We start from the raw sequence: 18821 nt of genomic DNA, 5'->3' as shown, positions 1-18821 counted from the left end.
TAGCCCGCCAGGCTCCTCTGTCCATGGGGTTTCCCAGGCAAGAATACTGAAGTGGGTTGCCATTTTCTTCTCCAGGGGATCTTCCCGACCCAGAAATCAAACCTGCTCTCCTGCACTGCAACAGGCAGATGCATTACCACTGAGCCACCAGGCGAAGGCACCATTACTACCCTGGATTGTATAGCTGATGTTGGATATCAAGCAAAATATGGAGAAAGGTTTGATAAAGACTCATCAAGAGATGTCTTCTCTTTAGAATAAGCAGCAAGTTAAGGAAGAGCTTTAATTAAGTCTTTTGATGTCTTCTGATTCCTGCTTTCACCTCTGGACTGATAGAACATAGGGCCAGGCCCCAGAGAGAAACAGACACTGCAGGCTGCCTAAAGGAGGAACAGGGTGGGAGAATGGAACCTTGATCCTCAGGTTGAAAATAACATCATACAAAAAGAGCAAAAAAAAAAAAAAAAAACCTACAAGATAAGTTCTCAATAAACTCTTGTCCCCCAAAGAGTTAAATAGTTCTGGGAAGATTCTCAAGTTGTTCTCTGAGTAGCTTTGAGGAAATCCATAATTTCTGTGTCGTGGTAAATAAAGCACTAAAGAACATTTCTGATGATTTACTCTGAAATGTATACCACCCTAAGTTAAACACATTTTTAACGAAAACTTTACTTCTGTTTTCCTTTTTCTTTCTCATAAATTCTCAAATTTATGAGATATGAGCATTTAGAAGTTGGAGCTGTTTCTCTGCAGAAATGATCTAAGATTCAAACATGGTAGTGGACGACCCCACCCTTACGGCAGAAAGTGAAGAGGAATAAAAAGCCTCTTGATGAAAGTGAAAGTGGAGAGTGAAAAAGTTGGCTCAAAGCTCAACATTCAGAAAACAAAGATCATGGCATCCGGTCCCATCACTTCTTGGGAAATAGATGGGGAAACAGTGGAAACAGTGTCAGACTTTATTTTTTGGGGCTCCAAAATCACTGCAGATGGTGACTGCAGCCATGAAATTAAAAGATGCTTACTCCTTGGCAGGAAAGGTATGACCAACCTAGATAGCATATTCAAAAGCAGAGACATGACTTTGCCAACAAAGGTCCTGCTAGTCAAGGCTATGGTTTTTCCAGTGGTCATGTATGGATGTGAGAGTTGGACTGTGAAGAAGGCTGAGCGCTGAAGAATTGATGCTTTTGAAGTGTGGTGTTGGAGAAGACTCTTGAGAGTCCCTTGGACTGCAAGGAGGTCCAACCTGTCCATTCTGAAGGAGATCAGCCCTGGGATTTCTTTGGAAGGAATGATGCTAAAGCTGAAACTCCAGTACTTTGGCCTCTTCATGTGAAGAGCTGACTCATTGGAAAAGACTCCGATGCTGGGAGGAGTTGGGGGCAGGAGGAGAAGGGGACGACAGAGGATGAGATGGCTGGATGGCATCACCGACTCGATGGACGTGAGTTTGAGTGAACTCCGGGGGTTGGTGATGGACAGGGAGGCCTGGCGTGCTGCGATTCATGGGGTCGCAAAGAGTCAGACACGACTGAGCGACTGAACTGAACTGAGTAAGAGCACTGGTCTGCTTAGAAAGAAAAGAATTCTTCCAAGTGCCCTGAAAAGGACACGCACTTCTATCATTGGCATGAACAGGTTTAAAAGCAACTGCTGATGACCACAGCACATTGATTAGAACTAATTATTTTAAAGCAGAGTAAGTTCCAAAATGCATCCTTTCATGTTAGTGACTAAGCAAGTGGGTAAAGGAACTCACTAAATGAAGTAAACCTGAGGCAGTCTTGGTGATACTCAACTGTGCAGGAAACACCAGCACTGTTGAAATGAGCAGGTGCTTTTGGCTTTAGGATCTGGCAGCACACAGTAGGTGCTCAATATATATTTACTGAATGAGTGAATTAACATGTAATTACAATCATATGCAGGGCTACTTATTTCATACCATGTGCTATATATTTAATATTATTGGTCAATAAACCTTGCTAAAACAGAGATTTGTTTACAGAGCAACACCTCTGTATTAATGCTACTTAATCTTCTTTTTTGAGGAGTTACAGAAACATAGTAAAAGGTATCTATTACAAAATGCTTGTTGACTTTTAAGATTTAAATTTCATCAGGTTAGTATTCTTTCTTGAGGGAAAAAGAATATCTTTCTAACCTTCCATTAGGAAGATTTAGTATCTCTTAGATGGTATTATAACTATCTAATATATATAGATAGTTATATATGGTATATAACCATCTAACTATACCTGCAAAAGTTAACAATGGCAAACTGTGGCTTTAACATATGAAACAGCTAGAATCTGGATAAAGCACAGAACATCCACTGGTTTTCTGAATATTTTAAAATATATCAATATGTTTACTTAAGAAAGTTCTTACAAACTATTTTTTTTAGCTCATTCTAATCTAGTAAAAGTTTAAAAAAATTCTTTTCTTCCCTGTATTGTACATTCCCTTGCAGTGTGATATATGACTAAAGAATAGTAACATGGAGACAAGTAATGAAGACAAGAGAAGTTAAGGAAGGAGAAAAACCTTGAGATAGTAGAAATAATTGTACACTTTAAATTTACCTAAGTACATAGACTGTATGTATGTGAGTGAATGGACACTTTCATTTTATTTTTGCCTAAAGAGTTAGGTATTCTGCAGACTTAGGTATTCTAAGAGTTAGTTAGGTATTCTAATACAAATTAGATGTGATTTGTATTAAGCTCAAATAAATATTAAATCATGCTGTTCAGACAGTAACTTTCAGAAAAGGCTACATTCTTGCTTCATTTTACACACGTACAGTTTCAAAAGGCAAAAATTGTATCAATTTAAACTTTCCACAATATCTAGTTTCCACTGCTACCAGTCCCTTTTATTTGATAATGTCTTACTTTATTGATATTTTATGTTTACACATCAGTCTCTCCAATCAGACTGAAACTTCTTCTTAAGTCTTTAATGCATTTTGGAATCCTGAGTGCCCTGTGCAGAGTAGGCACATGTTAAACATTTATGGAAATGAATTTTGCTCTTGCACTTTCCTCTTCCAACTACATTTTTGTATATTACCATCCCTTTTAGGGCCCTTTTGTAAGAGCCAGAGTAATTTTTCTCTCTATCCACATCAGGAATCTTTGTCTTTTATAGAAAGTGTACTCCCTGAAGGTAACAAATACAAAATAGTATTTTTAAAAAACAGTAATAAAAAAACCTAATAATTTATTTAATTATTACAGATATGAACAGATATTAAGTTGACATAAATATCAATATGTCAATGTGTAAGTCATGTTTTATCATAGACATCAAAATTTGAATAACTGACAGGAACAATTGCACTAAAAGAGCCAAAAAAGTGACTTAGCAATGTGAGCTACTGAAAGATGGTTATTAAAGTACTTAACTGCTTCAACTATGTTTTCAAGGTGATGGGAAAATTCTCTCATGGATTTTGTTTCTTATATTTCTTCAAAGCAACTATAAAATATCATAACATTGTTCATTCTCAACAGTATATTATTTACACATAATCTGAATCTTAGAAATTTATTCTTAGGGTTATCTGTAAGATGCCAAGTAACTACCTAGTAAACTGAATTAGCTCAAAGGCTCAAGGCTCTTACCATCAAATCCATCTTCTTCTGACCCTAGTTCATCGTCTGAGCAGATGTTGAGGACATTTACCAGCATCTCAGTCACTGAGGAGACAAAGGAAAGAAAGAAAAAATAGTCTAAAACATTTACTGTAATATTAATTATTACTCTGGCACTGTTAATGAGCAGGCTTGGCAGTAACATTCTTACCTATATTGAAGATGGAATTTCCTGCATAATAGTTTTTATAAAATTCAGATCATAAAAGATATCAAGCTTTGTGTTTCTATGTAGACTTTATATTATTAAAATTATCAGCTCATGCCTACAAAATCTAATGGAAACATTGACCAGGTATCAGTCAATAGATACTGGACCAAAGAAAAATGTGGATGTGAATATAGTATACATCTATGAAGGAGAAAATGCTTTTTAATTTTTATTTATTTGTGCAAAAATGCTGTTAGATTTAGACAAGGTTACAAACATTAGGTTCATAGGGATCAAGTGAATGCTGGAGCTCTTTTTAATTTTTAGTCCCCCAGAGAACTCAGTTTAGTGATAGAAATATGGCTTGTGTTTACAAAAAACTGATAATTGATGAACTAATATATTTGACATAGCTTTGAGAATATTGATTTAAAAAATTAATGTGTTGATATATATATATATCATTAAATTTCATTTTCAAAAAGGTTTTACAAATGAAGCTTAGATAAGTCTAATAAGAAATTTACTTGAGTAAATAGATTAAAAGAGGGCTGTATAAAAGCATTATACACAGAAATTAGTACTGCAACACTTTATACTAAGTTACATGTTATTTGCGTTAAACATTTTTAAAAGTTAGGTTGGGTTCTATCATGAGTGTGAAAAGAAGCTTGTCCAGTATTTCTTCAAGAGTTCAGTTTTAAAATCAATGTTCTTCTAGCATTAAAGATATATGTGAAAGGGTGAAACTTCAGTGGGGCCAACATTAACCCAGAGCTTCAGTTTCATTATCAAAAATAAGTTATGTACACATATATTACTATATTCTTTTGTTACAGATGTTCAAAAAATCTGATTAATTAATGGAAACAACCCACATGAAGGGTGTTCAAGGATAGTTGTCAGGATTCTCAGTGCTTTTCTGTCCATGCTATGATCTGATGGGTGCAAGGAAGTGGTGACATGGAGTAGAACCGGGAACATTTATCTATTAAAATTAAAATTTACTGACTCTTAAAATTTACTTTTGACTTGTTTTGGTGTTGAAGGGGAAGACTTCTTTGATGACAATTCATAACTTCTTGGGTTTAATCATTAAAGGATATTTAAAGAAAAAAACAAGGATTGTAGGAAAATATTATACATATTAATATATTACATATATGTATGAATGTAAATACACAATATTTCAGAAAAATGCACAGCTTTTCTCTAAAATTCCCCCACAGGCCATTATTTTTCTAAAACAAGTGCCAGCTCTTATGTTTATTACAATGTCTATTCCCTTTCTCTGTGATGCTCAAGACTTGGCTTGAGGAATGATCCAGACTATCACCATCATGCCTCCTGAATGGAAAACTCAAGTTCAGTGGGTGCAGGCTTTTCCTCAAAATTTTTGTTGCAGTTTAGGTCAAAATACAAAAAAACAAATAAAGGGGGACTGAAGGAAAGAAAGAAAAGACCAATTCTTCTGAAAAACTGGAGCATGCTAATAAACAACTTTTAAAATATACATCTTTCTCATCTAATGGTCACAATATTTATCACCAATCAGTTGCTCAGTTGTGTCCAACTCTTTGCCACCCATCGTGGCAGGCTCCTCTGTCCATAGGATTTTTCAGGCAAGAATACTGGAGTGGGTCACCATTTCCTCCTCCAGGGGATCTTCCCAACCCAGGGATCCAACCCATGTCTCCTACATTGCAGGTGGATTCTTTGCTGTCAAGCCATCATTATAATGAACTATTTTGTTGTTGTTGCTGTTATTGTACATGCTGTGTTTCAAAATATTGTAAACATTAATCACTTTCATTCAATGATTATTATTAACATCAGAAATGTGAGGAAAGCCTGGTTATCTCAACCTTTTAATTTGACTGGTAGTTTATAAAATAAATAGAACTTTTGAATTATAATACAAAGGGGTAAGAAGAGAAGGTAGCCATTATTATAGCTTGAAGCCAGTCAAAACTATGAATTTGTTACTTTAAGTTGGATTATTCTAATAAGATTATGTAAATTATCCTAATAGTTCTCATTTCTTTTATTTCCCCCTTAATTCCATCCATTACATGTTAATAATATGTACAATGACACACTTTCAAATTTCTGCTCCTATGGTGCAGCTTGCGAGTTTTATTGGTTAGACCAAAGGCTTTCTCTTTCTGAATATTTCATGGTAAAAGAGCCACAAGTTTTCTCCTTCCTTCTCATATCATTTTATGTAACACCAACATACATACACTGCCAGGTGTAAGACGGATAGCTGGTGTGAAGTTGCCGTGTAGCAGAGACAGCCCCGTCCAGTGCCCTGTGATGACCTGGAGGGATGGGATGAGGGTAGAGGAGGCAGGCTAGGAAGCCAGGGGAGGTATGTATAATAATGGCTGATTTGCACTGTTGTAACAGAAACCAATGCAACATTGTACAAAAATTTGTTTTAAATATATCTAAAGAAAAAGAAAAAAAAAGAACATCCCAGGATTCCACAACACACCTTTTTCCCCAACAAACGGCAGGGACCAGGTGAAAACATCCATGAAATTTGGAAGCCAGTATGGATGAGGAGAACAGTTGAATTGCCTGATATTCATGACATTGTTCTCATACTTCAATACTGCAGCTGAAAAAAACAAAAAGAAGGAAATTAGATTCACAAGCATATATTTCTGCTTCTACACATGGCTTGAGTTGATCAAGAGAATGCAACTAATTGACTTAAGCTCCAAAATATCAAGGCAAATAGCTTCATCTGTCATGAATGTTTATACTAGTTATGGATTTAATCTTCACTCAGCGTAATATGTAACTGCAAAATATATGAATGCCATATATGAAAATTCATTATAATTTGGCAAATATATATAAAAAAATAGTTAATCAAACACCAGGAATTGGATTAAGCTTTTTTGCAGCCAAGAATATTTTAGTCTTATTTAAAATTTGATGAGACAAATAAAAGTGGCATAGGTAAGTTAGTGCAATATAATAATCTCAAATATCTGAACAGAATTTATTTCTACTGCTTTTAAACCACACTTTTTTTCCCCAGTAGAACTCATAACAGTTGTACAAACAGTTTAAATTAGACTGCAATCTTGACTTAATAAAGTAAAATGTTTGGATTGAATTCTGCCTTAAATAATATGCTGGTATCTGACTCCACCCTTGACTTCCGAAAAGGATGCACCATCCGCAAAGAATAGGAAAATAAATCTGCTTGCTTTACTCTGGTTTGTCTGGTGTCTGTAGGCTGGATTGATACTCATATAGAATGTTATGGTTGAAGAGATGCTAAGAGCACAGCTGATCTCCCTTCTAACCAGGTTCAGAATTTCATCTATAGCAATCAGGACACAGTGTGAGCAGGTCTCTGTGAATACTTTCAATGAAGCAAAAGCTTTACTACTTACTGATCTTAGTTCTCCCTTCTGAAAAAATACAGAACAAGTACACTTCTGTTTCTTTAAACATTAAGAACAATACTCTCATATTGCAGACTTTCTATGATGGCATGATTAGCATCTGTGTGTGCGTGCTAAGTCACTTCAGTTGTGTCCAAATCTTTGCAACGCTATGGACTGTAGCCCGCTAGGCTTCTCTGTTCCTGGGATTCTCTAGGCATGAATTCTGGAGTGGGTTGCCATTCCCTCCTCCAGGGGATCTTCCTGACCCCGGATTTGAACTAGCATCTTCTGCGGCTCCTGCACTGCAGGTGGATTCTTTACCATAAAGCCACTTAGGAAGCCCATGATTAGCATTTTCTTAGCAGAAATTACTGAACAGATCCTGATGCTACTGCTAAGTCGTTTCAGTCGTGTCCGACTCTGTGCGACCCCATAGACGGCAGCCCACCAGGCTCTGCCGTCCTTGGGATTCTCCAGGCAAGAACACTGGAGTGGGTTGCCATCCTAAGATGATGTCAAATGAGTTTTTTTATGGCTTTGTCTGGGGGTTTAAAATATAGAAAAATTAATCATTTCACTACCTTAAAATTTTTAGGCTGACTTTATAAGTGAAAGATTAGTTATAGCATGTGATTCCTATGCATAAACACAGGCCTTAAAAATCTTTTTTTTTTTTTAATTACTGGAAGTTTACTAGGTTTGAGCTTTTGCATCAGTGTCTGCACTAACATCTTTTCTTCTTACTTGATGATATCTTTAACTTAACATTGCTTTCATAGCTCCACATTTTTCTTTTACTTTGAATGTTTTCTCAGAATCTCTGAATTTCCAAATTCTTCCCAGACCTTGGTGCCCAGCTCAAGCACTATCCCCTCTTTGAAATCTTTCCTGATTTCTTCTGAGTGTCTTTCCTCTAAATTCCCAAAACCCTTGACTTAAAGCTCTATTTGCATTTATTATTTAATTTAAATACAGGAATTCTATGTATATACATATATGCCCAATGTCTCCCTGTGTCTGTAAGGAAAAGTACCCTTCAGCAGACTTAATAGTATTTATGTTTGAGTGCTGAAGAATTGATACTTTTGAATTGCATTACTGGAGAAGACTCTTGAGAGTCCCTTGGACTGCAAGGAGATCAAACCAGTCAATCCTAAAGGAAATCAACCCTGAATATTCATCAGAAGGACTGATGCTGAAGCTGAAGCTCCAGTATTTTGGCCACCTGATGAGAAAAGTCCATTCATTGGAAAAGACCCTGATGCTGGGAAAGATTGAGGGCAACAGAAGGCGGCAGCAGAGTGTGAGATGGTTAGATAGCATCACCAACTCAATGGACCTGAATCTAAAACAAACTCTGGGAGATAGTGGAGGACGGAGGAGCCTGGCGTGCTGCAGTCCTTGGAGTCACAAAGGGTCAGACATGACTCAGTGAATGAACAATAACAATGCTTGTTTCACATACCATCTTCTTAGTATAGATGCTCAAAAGCTAAGGACATATCTTGATATTTCCCCCACAATCTTTTTCAAGAAAATTCCTCCTAATCCTTTGACCTTTTCCTCAACCTGTACATCGTATTCTGGATGTCTGTCACATCAGCAACGCGGCTGTTAAAGTGTGGCTCAGAACTAATATAATCTTGGGGGGGATGATCAGTGCAGAGTATGGGAAGAATGTATAGTTTTCTGTGATTTGCATACTACATACATCATACTGCAGCTGAACAATAAGTGGATGTTTTCAGCAGCTTACCATTAACAAAAATCATACTTGATAAGAGTGAGGTTTTTTCTTTGAATCATATTTCAGGCTGACCAACCCAATTCCAGAGAACAGAATCACAGATGGTTTGGGGACAAGTATTACAGATGGTACATTCAACACTGAGTTACTGCCTTCCTATAGAATACTGAATCCTCCATACACTTCTGTAAACTCATTCTTCTTTGCATTCTTTTTTCATTATCCTATCATTGATTTGATATGTCATTTGGCCTAAGGATACATTCACACAGTATTAAAAACATGCAAAACGAAAAAATCAGGGCAAATGACAACATCACCTTTGTGAGATTAGAAAGGTGAAGTCCTTTCAGCTTAGCTGCCTGGTCTCTGAGCACCAGCTTCATGGAAATGGTATTTATACTATTTTTAAATACTGCATATTCTTAGTAGGAATGGATCTTCCTGGCTTTGAAAGAATCTTTTAGGTTCTAAGTTGTCTTTTTGAAGAGTAATTTCTTCTCTAAGTTTTCCCCACTTTTTATTAGCTTAGGATGGTGCAGCAGGAAGAGATAAATAAATGTTATAACTGAGAGTACCCAGGAGAAAAGGGAGGCTTTCGATAATATGTCATTTAGTCCTTATTACGAATCTGAAAAACAGATGTGACTGCCCTCATGCTATAGACTAGACTAAGGATCTGAGGTTGAGAAGTAAAATAACTGTCTCAGGATCATGCAACAAGGAACTAGAAGATTTTACTCCCAATTCAAACTCAGCTTTTACTGACACCAAATCCATCCTCTTTCTAACATCCCTCTGTCTGTCCTAAGTGATCAATATTTGAATTCCAGTCTGAGCTATTATACTAATTTAACTTTGAATATGATGTTCATAATTAAAGATGTTTTAGCTTTTTGCCAAAATCCATGTTTGAGAAAAATGAAATACGATGCACATTCACTAGTGTGGATAAAGCTTGTCCAATAGATAAAGCAGAAGTTCTGTTTTGTCACTGGTGACACAAAGCATTTATTCATTTGACACTGGCTCAACACAATTTATCTGCGTGCCTACCGATAATGCAGATACTGTTTACAGATTTTATTTTTGTTTATTAGCAACAGAAATAATACCATTTAATAGAGGCTACATTTTCTAAGCATCTGCTCTATGTGTTCCTATGCTCGGGCTTGGTCATTTCAGTCTTGTCTGACTCTCTGTGACCCCATGGACTGTAGCCCACGAGGCTCCACTGTCCATGGGATGCTCCAGGCAAGAATACTGGAGTGGGTTGCCATGCCCTCCTCCAGTGGATCTTCCTGACCCAGGGATTGAACCCGTGTCCCTTATGTCTCCCGCATTGGCTGGTGGGTTCTTTATCACTAGTGCCGCTGGGGAAGCCCATCTGCTCTATACCAGGCACTGTATTTGGTGTTTAATAAGCAAATACCTTCACAATATCTCTCAAAAAAGTGGTTCTTATTTACATTTTCAAAATAAGCAGAGAGGTTATTTGCCCAAGGTCACAGATGAGAAGCAGCAAACCTCAGTTTGGTTTTGAATCTGAAGTCCCTCATCTTTTCAGTTTTCCACAATATTCTCACCCTAACTGCATAAATCACTCCAGGTCTACCAAGTGCTGGACACAGAGTCTCCTTCCACGTTCATTCCTTTTTTAAAAAAGGGAGCACTGGACGGGAAGCCCAGGCGCCCAGGCTGAAGGATGAATGCTGTCATGAATTACTCACAAGACCCAAGAACACTTAATGTCTCTGCGTCTCAGTTACCTCACTTTTTACTACTTGGGTTTATTCGGATAATTTACACAACCTCTTTCAGATCTGAATAATGTTAACCGACTTCTGGAACGAAGCTCTCATCATTAATGCAAAGATTGATGAATGTTCTCAGTAATTCTAAAAGCCGTTAATAGAACCTTTTCCCTTAATTTTCAATATATTAAAAAAAATAGCTTTCATTTAAAGATGCAAATGCAGCAATATGCATTCTCTTCTTCAGCCATATAAAATACTCATGCAAATACACTTCTTGAATAATCTTACATTAATAACTTATGACTTTTGATTTTTGTGCATAATATATATATCACAAAAATATATAAAAAAATTCAAACCAGAACAGTCCCAAATATCCAGTCACGAAATTCACAGTTAACGTTTCATCTTCCACCTCCCACATCCTCCGCCCCTGCCGCCTGCCTCTGTCACTGGAATTACGAAGCTCAACTATAGCCCTAACAGGATGCTCTCCTGTGAAGTACTTGAAAGACACTTATCTCCACCGGCCACATAAATAATACAAACGGTTGTACTTCAAGAATCACTTGAGACCACCTCCTGAGATCTTGTCTGAGAAAGAGAGAGGAAAAAAGAACGAAGTCTATCATCAAGGGCCTCCTTTATTCTGCTGGCAATTATACATGACCTTGTGTCCTTTAACAACTGTATTAGAGGCCAGGGGACAGAAGATGACACATATACGGGCCTTAGGTTACTGACCATAATTCAGAACAGACCAGACAGCACTGCACAAATGCTCTTCCACTGCACATGCAGGTGTGAAGAACAGTCAGAAGAAATCTGGTATAAGACAAAGAGTATTAATCTGTTTGGATCTGGAGACCTGACTGCCAGTTCTTTTTCTGATACCAAAATTATGGCAGGAAAGCTATCCAATTAACTGGTCCCATCTTGCTTATGCAGAAGACAGATATAAAATCAGCAACAAAGAGACTGCTCCCAGTTGGGAATAGGAAGGGGCACTGGACCTCTATCATATCTAGTGATATAACAAGGCCTTCTAATATAGTGAAACCTGAGGAACAGCATCTAGATTTTAATTCAGTCTTTTCTCTATCAAACCACGCACTAACTTGCTAGACCAAATCCAAATCTGTAAATTAAAGGGATCTCTCTTACTCAAAAATGGAAATTTTGGTGAGACACAAAACCTAGTATTTCACAAAAACTTGGTAACACATCTCAGCATCTTCTTTACAATTGCCATCACCAGGGAGGCTGATGACAGAGCAGTGAATGACAAAGACATAAGGTCAAAAGAGAGCTTCTAGTTTAAGAGAAGTTATCTAAATATTCGACTGTGGTGATAAAGAAGACTCTTGAGAGTCTCTTGGACTTCAAGATCAAAGTAGTCAATCCTAAAGGAAATCAACCCTGAATATTCATTGGAAGGACTGATGCTGAAGCTGAAGCTCCAATACTTTAGCCACTAGAGGTGAAAAGCCGACTCATTGGAAAAGACCCTGATGATGGGAAAGACTGAAGGTAGGAGGAGAAGGGGGCAACAGAGGATGAGATGGTTGGATGGCATCACCGACTCAGTGGACATGAGTTTGCTCCAGGAGAGTGCTGCAGTCCATGTGGTCTCAAAGAGTGAGACACAAGTGGGCAACTGAAGACAACAAGCAAAATATTGCTGACAAGATGCATTTGACTAGCTCACCAAATCATGGGCTGAACACATTCCAAGTGGATTTCAAGAGAAACACAGAGCTCCTTTTCTGAAAGCCTTCAGATTAGTAACTGTAATACTCCCAACATACCTCAGGCATTCTCAACACTACTAGTAGGGTTATTCAATAGCAGAGAAGAGCCCACCAGAAGAGGAATGATGAAGTTTATTCTTTTGACCCTTCTGCTAACATTTTTCATCTCTTTAACTTTAATTGACCGTGTACTGCCCCCTTCAAAAGACAGGATGGAAGGACAGAAAAGAAACAAAGATGAGAGGAAAGCAAAGGAGGGCTCTTCAGAATCACTGTAAGACATCCAGAACCAGAAATAGCAAGAAAAAAACAGGCATAATAGTCCCAGGATGTTTTTTCCTTTCAACTCTTCTACCCGCAGATGCCCTAGTAGAAAAACTAGCATCAGTGTGTTCTTTTGGCAAAGTCCTACCATCACAGAAGGAGGCATGATAGCTTGATGGATAAAATTCTTGAGGTAGGACTATGTACTCAAAATGTCCTTTGGTGGTGTTTTAAGATTATGTTGGTATGCTTTTTCAAATATATATTTTTCCATAAAGATTACTTTTGGGTGGGGGACAATTTTAATTTAAAAATTTGGGAAGACATATATGTACATTTACATAAATGCCTAGTTATCACACTACACGTTATAGCATCCATGAATACAATCTCTCTGATTCCTTCCATTTAGAAATCTGATTTCTAACTCTCGTTCTCCTTTTTTTTTTTCCTTCTCCATGTCCTGTACTTGCCTGATGGATTTTGTTTTAAAATGATTCCTTTTTTATTATTAGTAGCCCAGGTAAAAGGCATGACTTAGGTCAAAGGAAATTTACCAGTTCATGAGGGTTGTTATAGTTGGTGAGCAAGGGCTGTTCTTATAACTCACTCTTACTCTATGGCTCATAAGTTCAGGTAAAAGTAAGTATGCAAGTCATTTATTAAGAGGGACTTCAAGTCTTCAATTTGTAGGTAGTTTTGTCATAATAATAATCTTTAGTGTGTGTTTTTTAATTTAATGCTCAAATCACTCAATACTTAAGATAGCGTATCTCACAGGCAATGCTTAGTGACTTCCACATAATGACTGAAGTTCACCAACTTGAAATATTTTAGTATGCCTGGATACAAATAGTAGGTATATGTAATTATCTTGAAGCTAAGAGCTAATGACTTTGTACTTATGGAAATACACACACGTGTTTCTGTATATATAACTCTTTTATGCCTATACCCTTATTCTTCCTCTTACCCTGTACATGCCTCTTTCACGGCACCTATAACACCTTCTTTAGCTTTGTCACAAGTCTCCTACATAAAATGCAGATGATATTATCTTACACAAGGCAGGTGACTGTACTAGATGTATTTGTGAAGTTGTCTGAGCCAATCTTATGATTATGTCTGTGTGTCACTGAATGACTGTATGTGTGTTATGGGTTTTCCTTCTTAACACTGCATTGGCAAACTGTGAATCAAGTATTATTCAAACACAAAGTTTTGAGTAAAGTCAGTGGAAGGTAGATGATAGAAGGGAGGAAGAGGGCATAGATCTCTCTTGTTTTCTTTTATTGTGCCTTGTACCATACCTTGCACATGGTTAATGGTCAATAGTTGGTTGAAGTAAAAGTTTAAGGGAAGGCAGAGAGAAAAGAATGACAAGATTGAAAAAAAGAAGGAAAGAAAGAAGGAAGATAGGTGAAGAAAGAAAAAATAAAGAAAAAATTTAAAACACAAAACATGTAACTTGTGAGGATATTAAAAATATAACCAACCACACATGAATGGAAGTCTCAAGGATGCTTGAAAGAATTTTGGTAAAAAGTAATATGCCACTTCAGAGGCTGAATTCTGTTTCAAAACTGTTAAGAGTCTAAAATAGATAAGAGTAGAAATCATACTGTCTCTACCACACAGTGACTATGTGATCATGAGCAAATGTTTCTCATTATTTATTTGAGTTGCACCATGCTGCGTGCTTAGTTGCTCAGTCCTGTCCAATTCCCTGCGACCTCATGGACTGTCGCCCACCAGGCTCCTCTGTTCATGGGGATTCTCCAGGCAAGAATACTGGAGTGGGTTGCCATGTCCTTCTCCAGGGAATCATCCCAAACCAGGGATCAAACCCAAGTCTCCTGCATTGCAGGCAGATTTTTTTACCACCTGAGCCACCAGGAAAGCCCATAATTATGAGCTGTTCTGTCATATTTAGAGTATGAAAATCAAATAAAATATTAATAACATATATGTTAATATTCATAATATATACAATCAGATAAAATCTTTGGCACCTGAAAAATGTAAAGTATCACGACTCAGTTTTAAATTCCTGGAGGAGAGAATAGCTATCTATTTTTAATAATTTTGCCATTTTACAATTCTTACCTCATGTGTCACATCATTATATTAGGATCCAGAGAATTTGAGCCAAAAATTGATCCTTGGAATTAGCTCAAGTCCAGTCAAACACTGTGAATCATTTCTACCATTATAATTTCATCAAGAGAATTTGAATTGCTACTGTAAAATATTTTTTGCTAAGTCAATAAGAAGGAGTCATTGGCAGTTTTGATTTCCCTATCAGTTTGAACTGATAACATTCCTTTAAGTTCTAATCTATACTATTACAATGCTAAAATATGACTTAATCAACCCTGACTAAATGAGAGAGATTTAGCTAAAGCTTTAAAATATTGAAGGAGATGGCATGGACATAGGAAACACTGTGTCCGTTGTGGTTATTTTTCAGTCGCTCAGCTGTGTCTGACTCTTTGCAACCCCATGGACTGCAGCACACCAGCCTTCCCTGTCCTTCACTATCTCCCGGATTTTGCTCAAACACATGTCCATTGAATAGATGATGCCATCCAACCATCTCATCCTCTGTCACCCCCTTCTCCTTGCTCTTATTGTTGATATCCACTCCAAATATATAACAAGGGTTTAAGTGTACCTTGGAGAAGGAAATGGCAACCCACTCCAGTACTCTTGCCTGGAAAATCCCATGGACGGAAGGCTACAGCCCATGGGGTCGCAAAGAGTCCGGACACGACTGAGCAACTTCACTTTCACTTTGGTGGGATGCACTTTGAAAACTAGTACCTATATCTTATCTGTATCTGTTTCTGTATCTGCATGCGATTATAGAACACTCTTCCACCTTGTACTTGGTGTCAAGCCATAAGCTGTAGCTTGCAATGGTTCTCGGTTGCTTGGCAACTAGTTAATATTATCTCCTTGGAACTGAGTTAATATTAAGCTCATATACTTGATATCTACTATTTTTTTTTTGGTCATCTACTTTATTCGTGGAAGTAAGTCACTGAGTCTCTTGAAGGTCTAGAATCTCTAGATAATGAAAAGGAAGTGATAATCCATTGACTCATGTCTTTAACTTGTTACATACATATGGTTCCTGTTTGTCCTTCTGTTAAATGCCTTACTGACAATTAGACTTTTAGAGAAGTTGGTTTTAGTTCAGGTTAAGAATCTTCACACCATCTGTGAGAAAATGAAACGTAACCCCTCAAGATGTGAGGCTTAATGGGTCTTGTCCAAGTGACAGCAGACCACTGACAGTGTATCTGGATGGAGGACTCAGCTTCGCTGGAGGTCTTGTCTGCATCCCCAGATAAAGGTTCACAGAGCACTGATTCTACGGGTGGAACTTCGTGAAAAATGAGGACTGTTATCCAGTCACTAAGCCACGTCCAGCTCTTTGTGACCTCCCGTGAACTGCAACACGCCAGGCTCCCCTGTCCTTCACGACTTCCTCCCAGAGTTTGCTCAAGTTCATGTCCATTGAGTCCACTGGTGATGCTATCTAACCATCTTATCCTCTGCACCCCTCTCCTCCTTTTGCCTTCAATATTTCCCAGCTTTCCAAGGTCTTTTCCAATGAGTCAGCTGTTCTCATCAGGTGGCCAAAAGTGAGGATTACCTCACCCACTGCCGTATAATACTTTGCTGTGTGTGTGTTAGTTGCTCAGTCGTGTCTGACTCTTTGTGGCCCCATGGACTGCAGTGTGTCAGGCTCCTCTGTCCATGGGATTCTCCAGGCAAGAATACTGGAGGGGGTTGCCAGTTCCTTCTCCAGGGGATCTTCCTGACCCAGGGATTGAACCCAGGTCTCCCATATTGCAGGCAGGTTTTTTACCACCTGAGCCACCAGCGAAACCTATACTTATTTTGTTGAAAACTGCTGAAATGAACAATCCTGTAGTGGTGTTGGTTAAGAAATCCAGGTCATTTGTTAGAGCAAAGATATATAGATTATATGTAGCTTAATTTAATTAAAATATATAGTGAGAGTAGTTCCTAAGTTTTAAGTCTTGATTTTCTATTTCACCACATGGACAGAGGAGCCAGGCGGGCTACAGCCCATGGGGTCGCAAAGAGTGAGACACACGAACACCTTCACTTTCACTTCCCATTAATTAAATGTTTAAATGTAAGCAAGGTGACTGCTGGACTAAAACTAATCTATTTAGAAAGTGGCCTCCGGCAATGACACTTTCATAGCAGAGTCAAACAAAAGCAAAAGCCTGAGTGCTTTTGTGGGGGGTGGGGTGGGGGTGGGGAGGGTATCTTTTCAAGGGAGAAATTATATATTTCAGAATAGTATAAAAGATACTCTAACTTTATTCTTTTAATAATGTATATACTTGGATGTATAACACTCATGCAATTTTAAAGTGGTAACAAATGACTCTTCATTTCAAAAGCTTTTCCTTTCTTATTGAAGAATAGTCAGTCACCTAAACAATAAGCTGAAAGCTGAATAGAGGATCAGGGCAAACACTGCCCGGAAAGCTTTCACATAACAAAGGTGATCCACAAGGGCACAGGAGGAGGTTAACTTGTGGGCCCTGGAGTCAGACTGCTGAATTTCAGTCTCAGTGCTAATCCCTGACCAGCTTGTACGGGCCTTGGCAAAAGTATGTAACTCCTCTGTCCCAGTTTCTCATCAATGAACTCAAAATTATAATGTAGTTCATAGAATCATTGAAAGATTAAATGAGTTTATTCATGGAAATGTAGATCACTGTCTGGCAATGGTATATGTTCAATATTATTAGTTATTACTATTGCTATAGGTATAGGAAATCACAACACAGATCAGTTCCACATATTGAAGTCTTGGTTATATAAGGCAGTGTAAAGGGGCCATTCTATTGAAATCTTTCTGTGGTTAGTTTTATCCATTTATCTCAGAGAAGTGATTTCTCTGAAAACCCCAATCAAAATCTTCTAACTTCAAGTTCTCTTGACCTTTAAATGTCTACCTAAATTTCTTTTTTACCATCTCATACTGATAGTAAAGGAAGCTAATACTAACAGTTTTTTCACGGTTTCTGCTTTGCTCCTTCATAGATTCTTATATTCCATACTGTTTCTTGGTGGACTGTGCTAGGTTTAATAACCATTATTAAGAAGTTATCTTCTTGGGGTGTATAATTCTGCAAATACTCATGTTAATCAAATGAGCAAAGAAATGAATATTTTTGGTGGGAGTGTATCTTATTGTTTTGCTCTAACATTTGTTAGCAAGTACCAAATAAGAAAATGCTACCATGAATACGTATTTACATTTTCTATACTGAAATAAGTGAACTGGCCAAATAGTTGCTCAAGGCCAATTAAGAAAACCTTTAGATGTGAGATGACCGCAGGGATAAAGTAAAGGCTGTGAAAACTATTGCCGTTGGACAAAGTCTCTAGATTAATTTTACCCAATTTGTAAGGCAACTAGGGATCACAGTTATGGCTGTGGTTGCAAATGCTTCAAAGTGTTTCCAAATGTTTAGTCAAGGCTAAAGGTCATGCCCATGCTTAAGGAAGGCCTCAGACTCTACAGAAATGGTCCCTTGTTATAAAATGTGGGCGGTCTTTGCAGGGAACTAAGCTTTTAAACACGGTATATACAGAGAGAAAAGGTGCTACTCAGGTTGCCTGGACAATGACTGCTGCCTTCCAAAAACGCCCCTGCCCATCTCCCTCTTCCACTCAGGATAAGGATCGAATCTAGCTGGTTCTTATTTGACTCCTGAACCAGGCAGGTACCAGCTATCTCTGCTTGTGGAAGTTACTCCTGAATGGTAAAAAAAGTTCCCAGTGTGAAAGGACTGTGGTGCAGCGGGGATGGGCTTCTCAGGCCTGGCAAGGCCACCGTGTGATGCTGGTGGGTCCCTGAGGACCGAGAGCCCCTGCTGGGAGAGCCGCAGGGCAAGGAGGCATCAGAAATGCTGCCTTTGCTCCTGGAATTCAAATCACGACTGCCAATCAGATGCCTACCTGGGTTCATTACATTAACAATTCGAGCTTCTCGTACAATGATATCTTCCTGCCAAGTATACATTAT

The 18821-nt window shown here is 38.0% G+C and overlaps 1 protein-coding gene across 2 annotated transcripts in view; it reads right to left on the bottom strand.

Annotated features, from left to right (window-relative positions):
- PPP3CA (protein phosphatase 3 catalytic subunit alpha) overlaps positions 1-18821 on the bottom strand; it is a 325003-nt gene that overhangs the window by 25706 nt on the left and 280476 nt on the right. For both annotated transcript variants that reach the window (XM_027543972.1, XM_027543973.1), the window contains exons 9-10: positions 6311-6436; positions 3633-3707 (exon numbers count right to left, since the gene is read on the bottom strand). In XM_027543972.1, coding sequence (XP_027399773.1) covers positions 3633-3707; positions 6311-6436 — 201 coding nt within the window. The remainder of the gene's footprint in view (positions 1-3632; positions 3708-6310; positions 6437-18821) is intronic.

The sequence above is a fragment of the Bos indicus x Bos taurus genome, chromosome 6, assembly GCF_003369695.1.
Source record: "Bos indicus x Bos taurus breed Angus x Brahman F1 hybrid chromosome 6, Bos_hybrid_MaternalHap_v2.0, whole genome shotgun sequence".
NCBI classification, from domain to species: Eukaryota; Metazoa; Chordata; class Mammalia; order Artiodactyla; family Bovidae; genus Bos; species Bos indicus x Bos taurus.
Note: the sequence above shows the minus strand (reverse complement) of the source record. Positions and strands in the feature narration are given on the sequence as shown.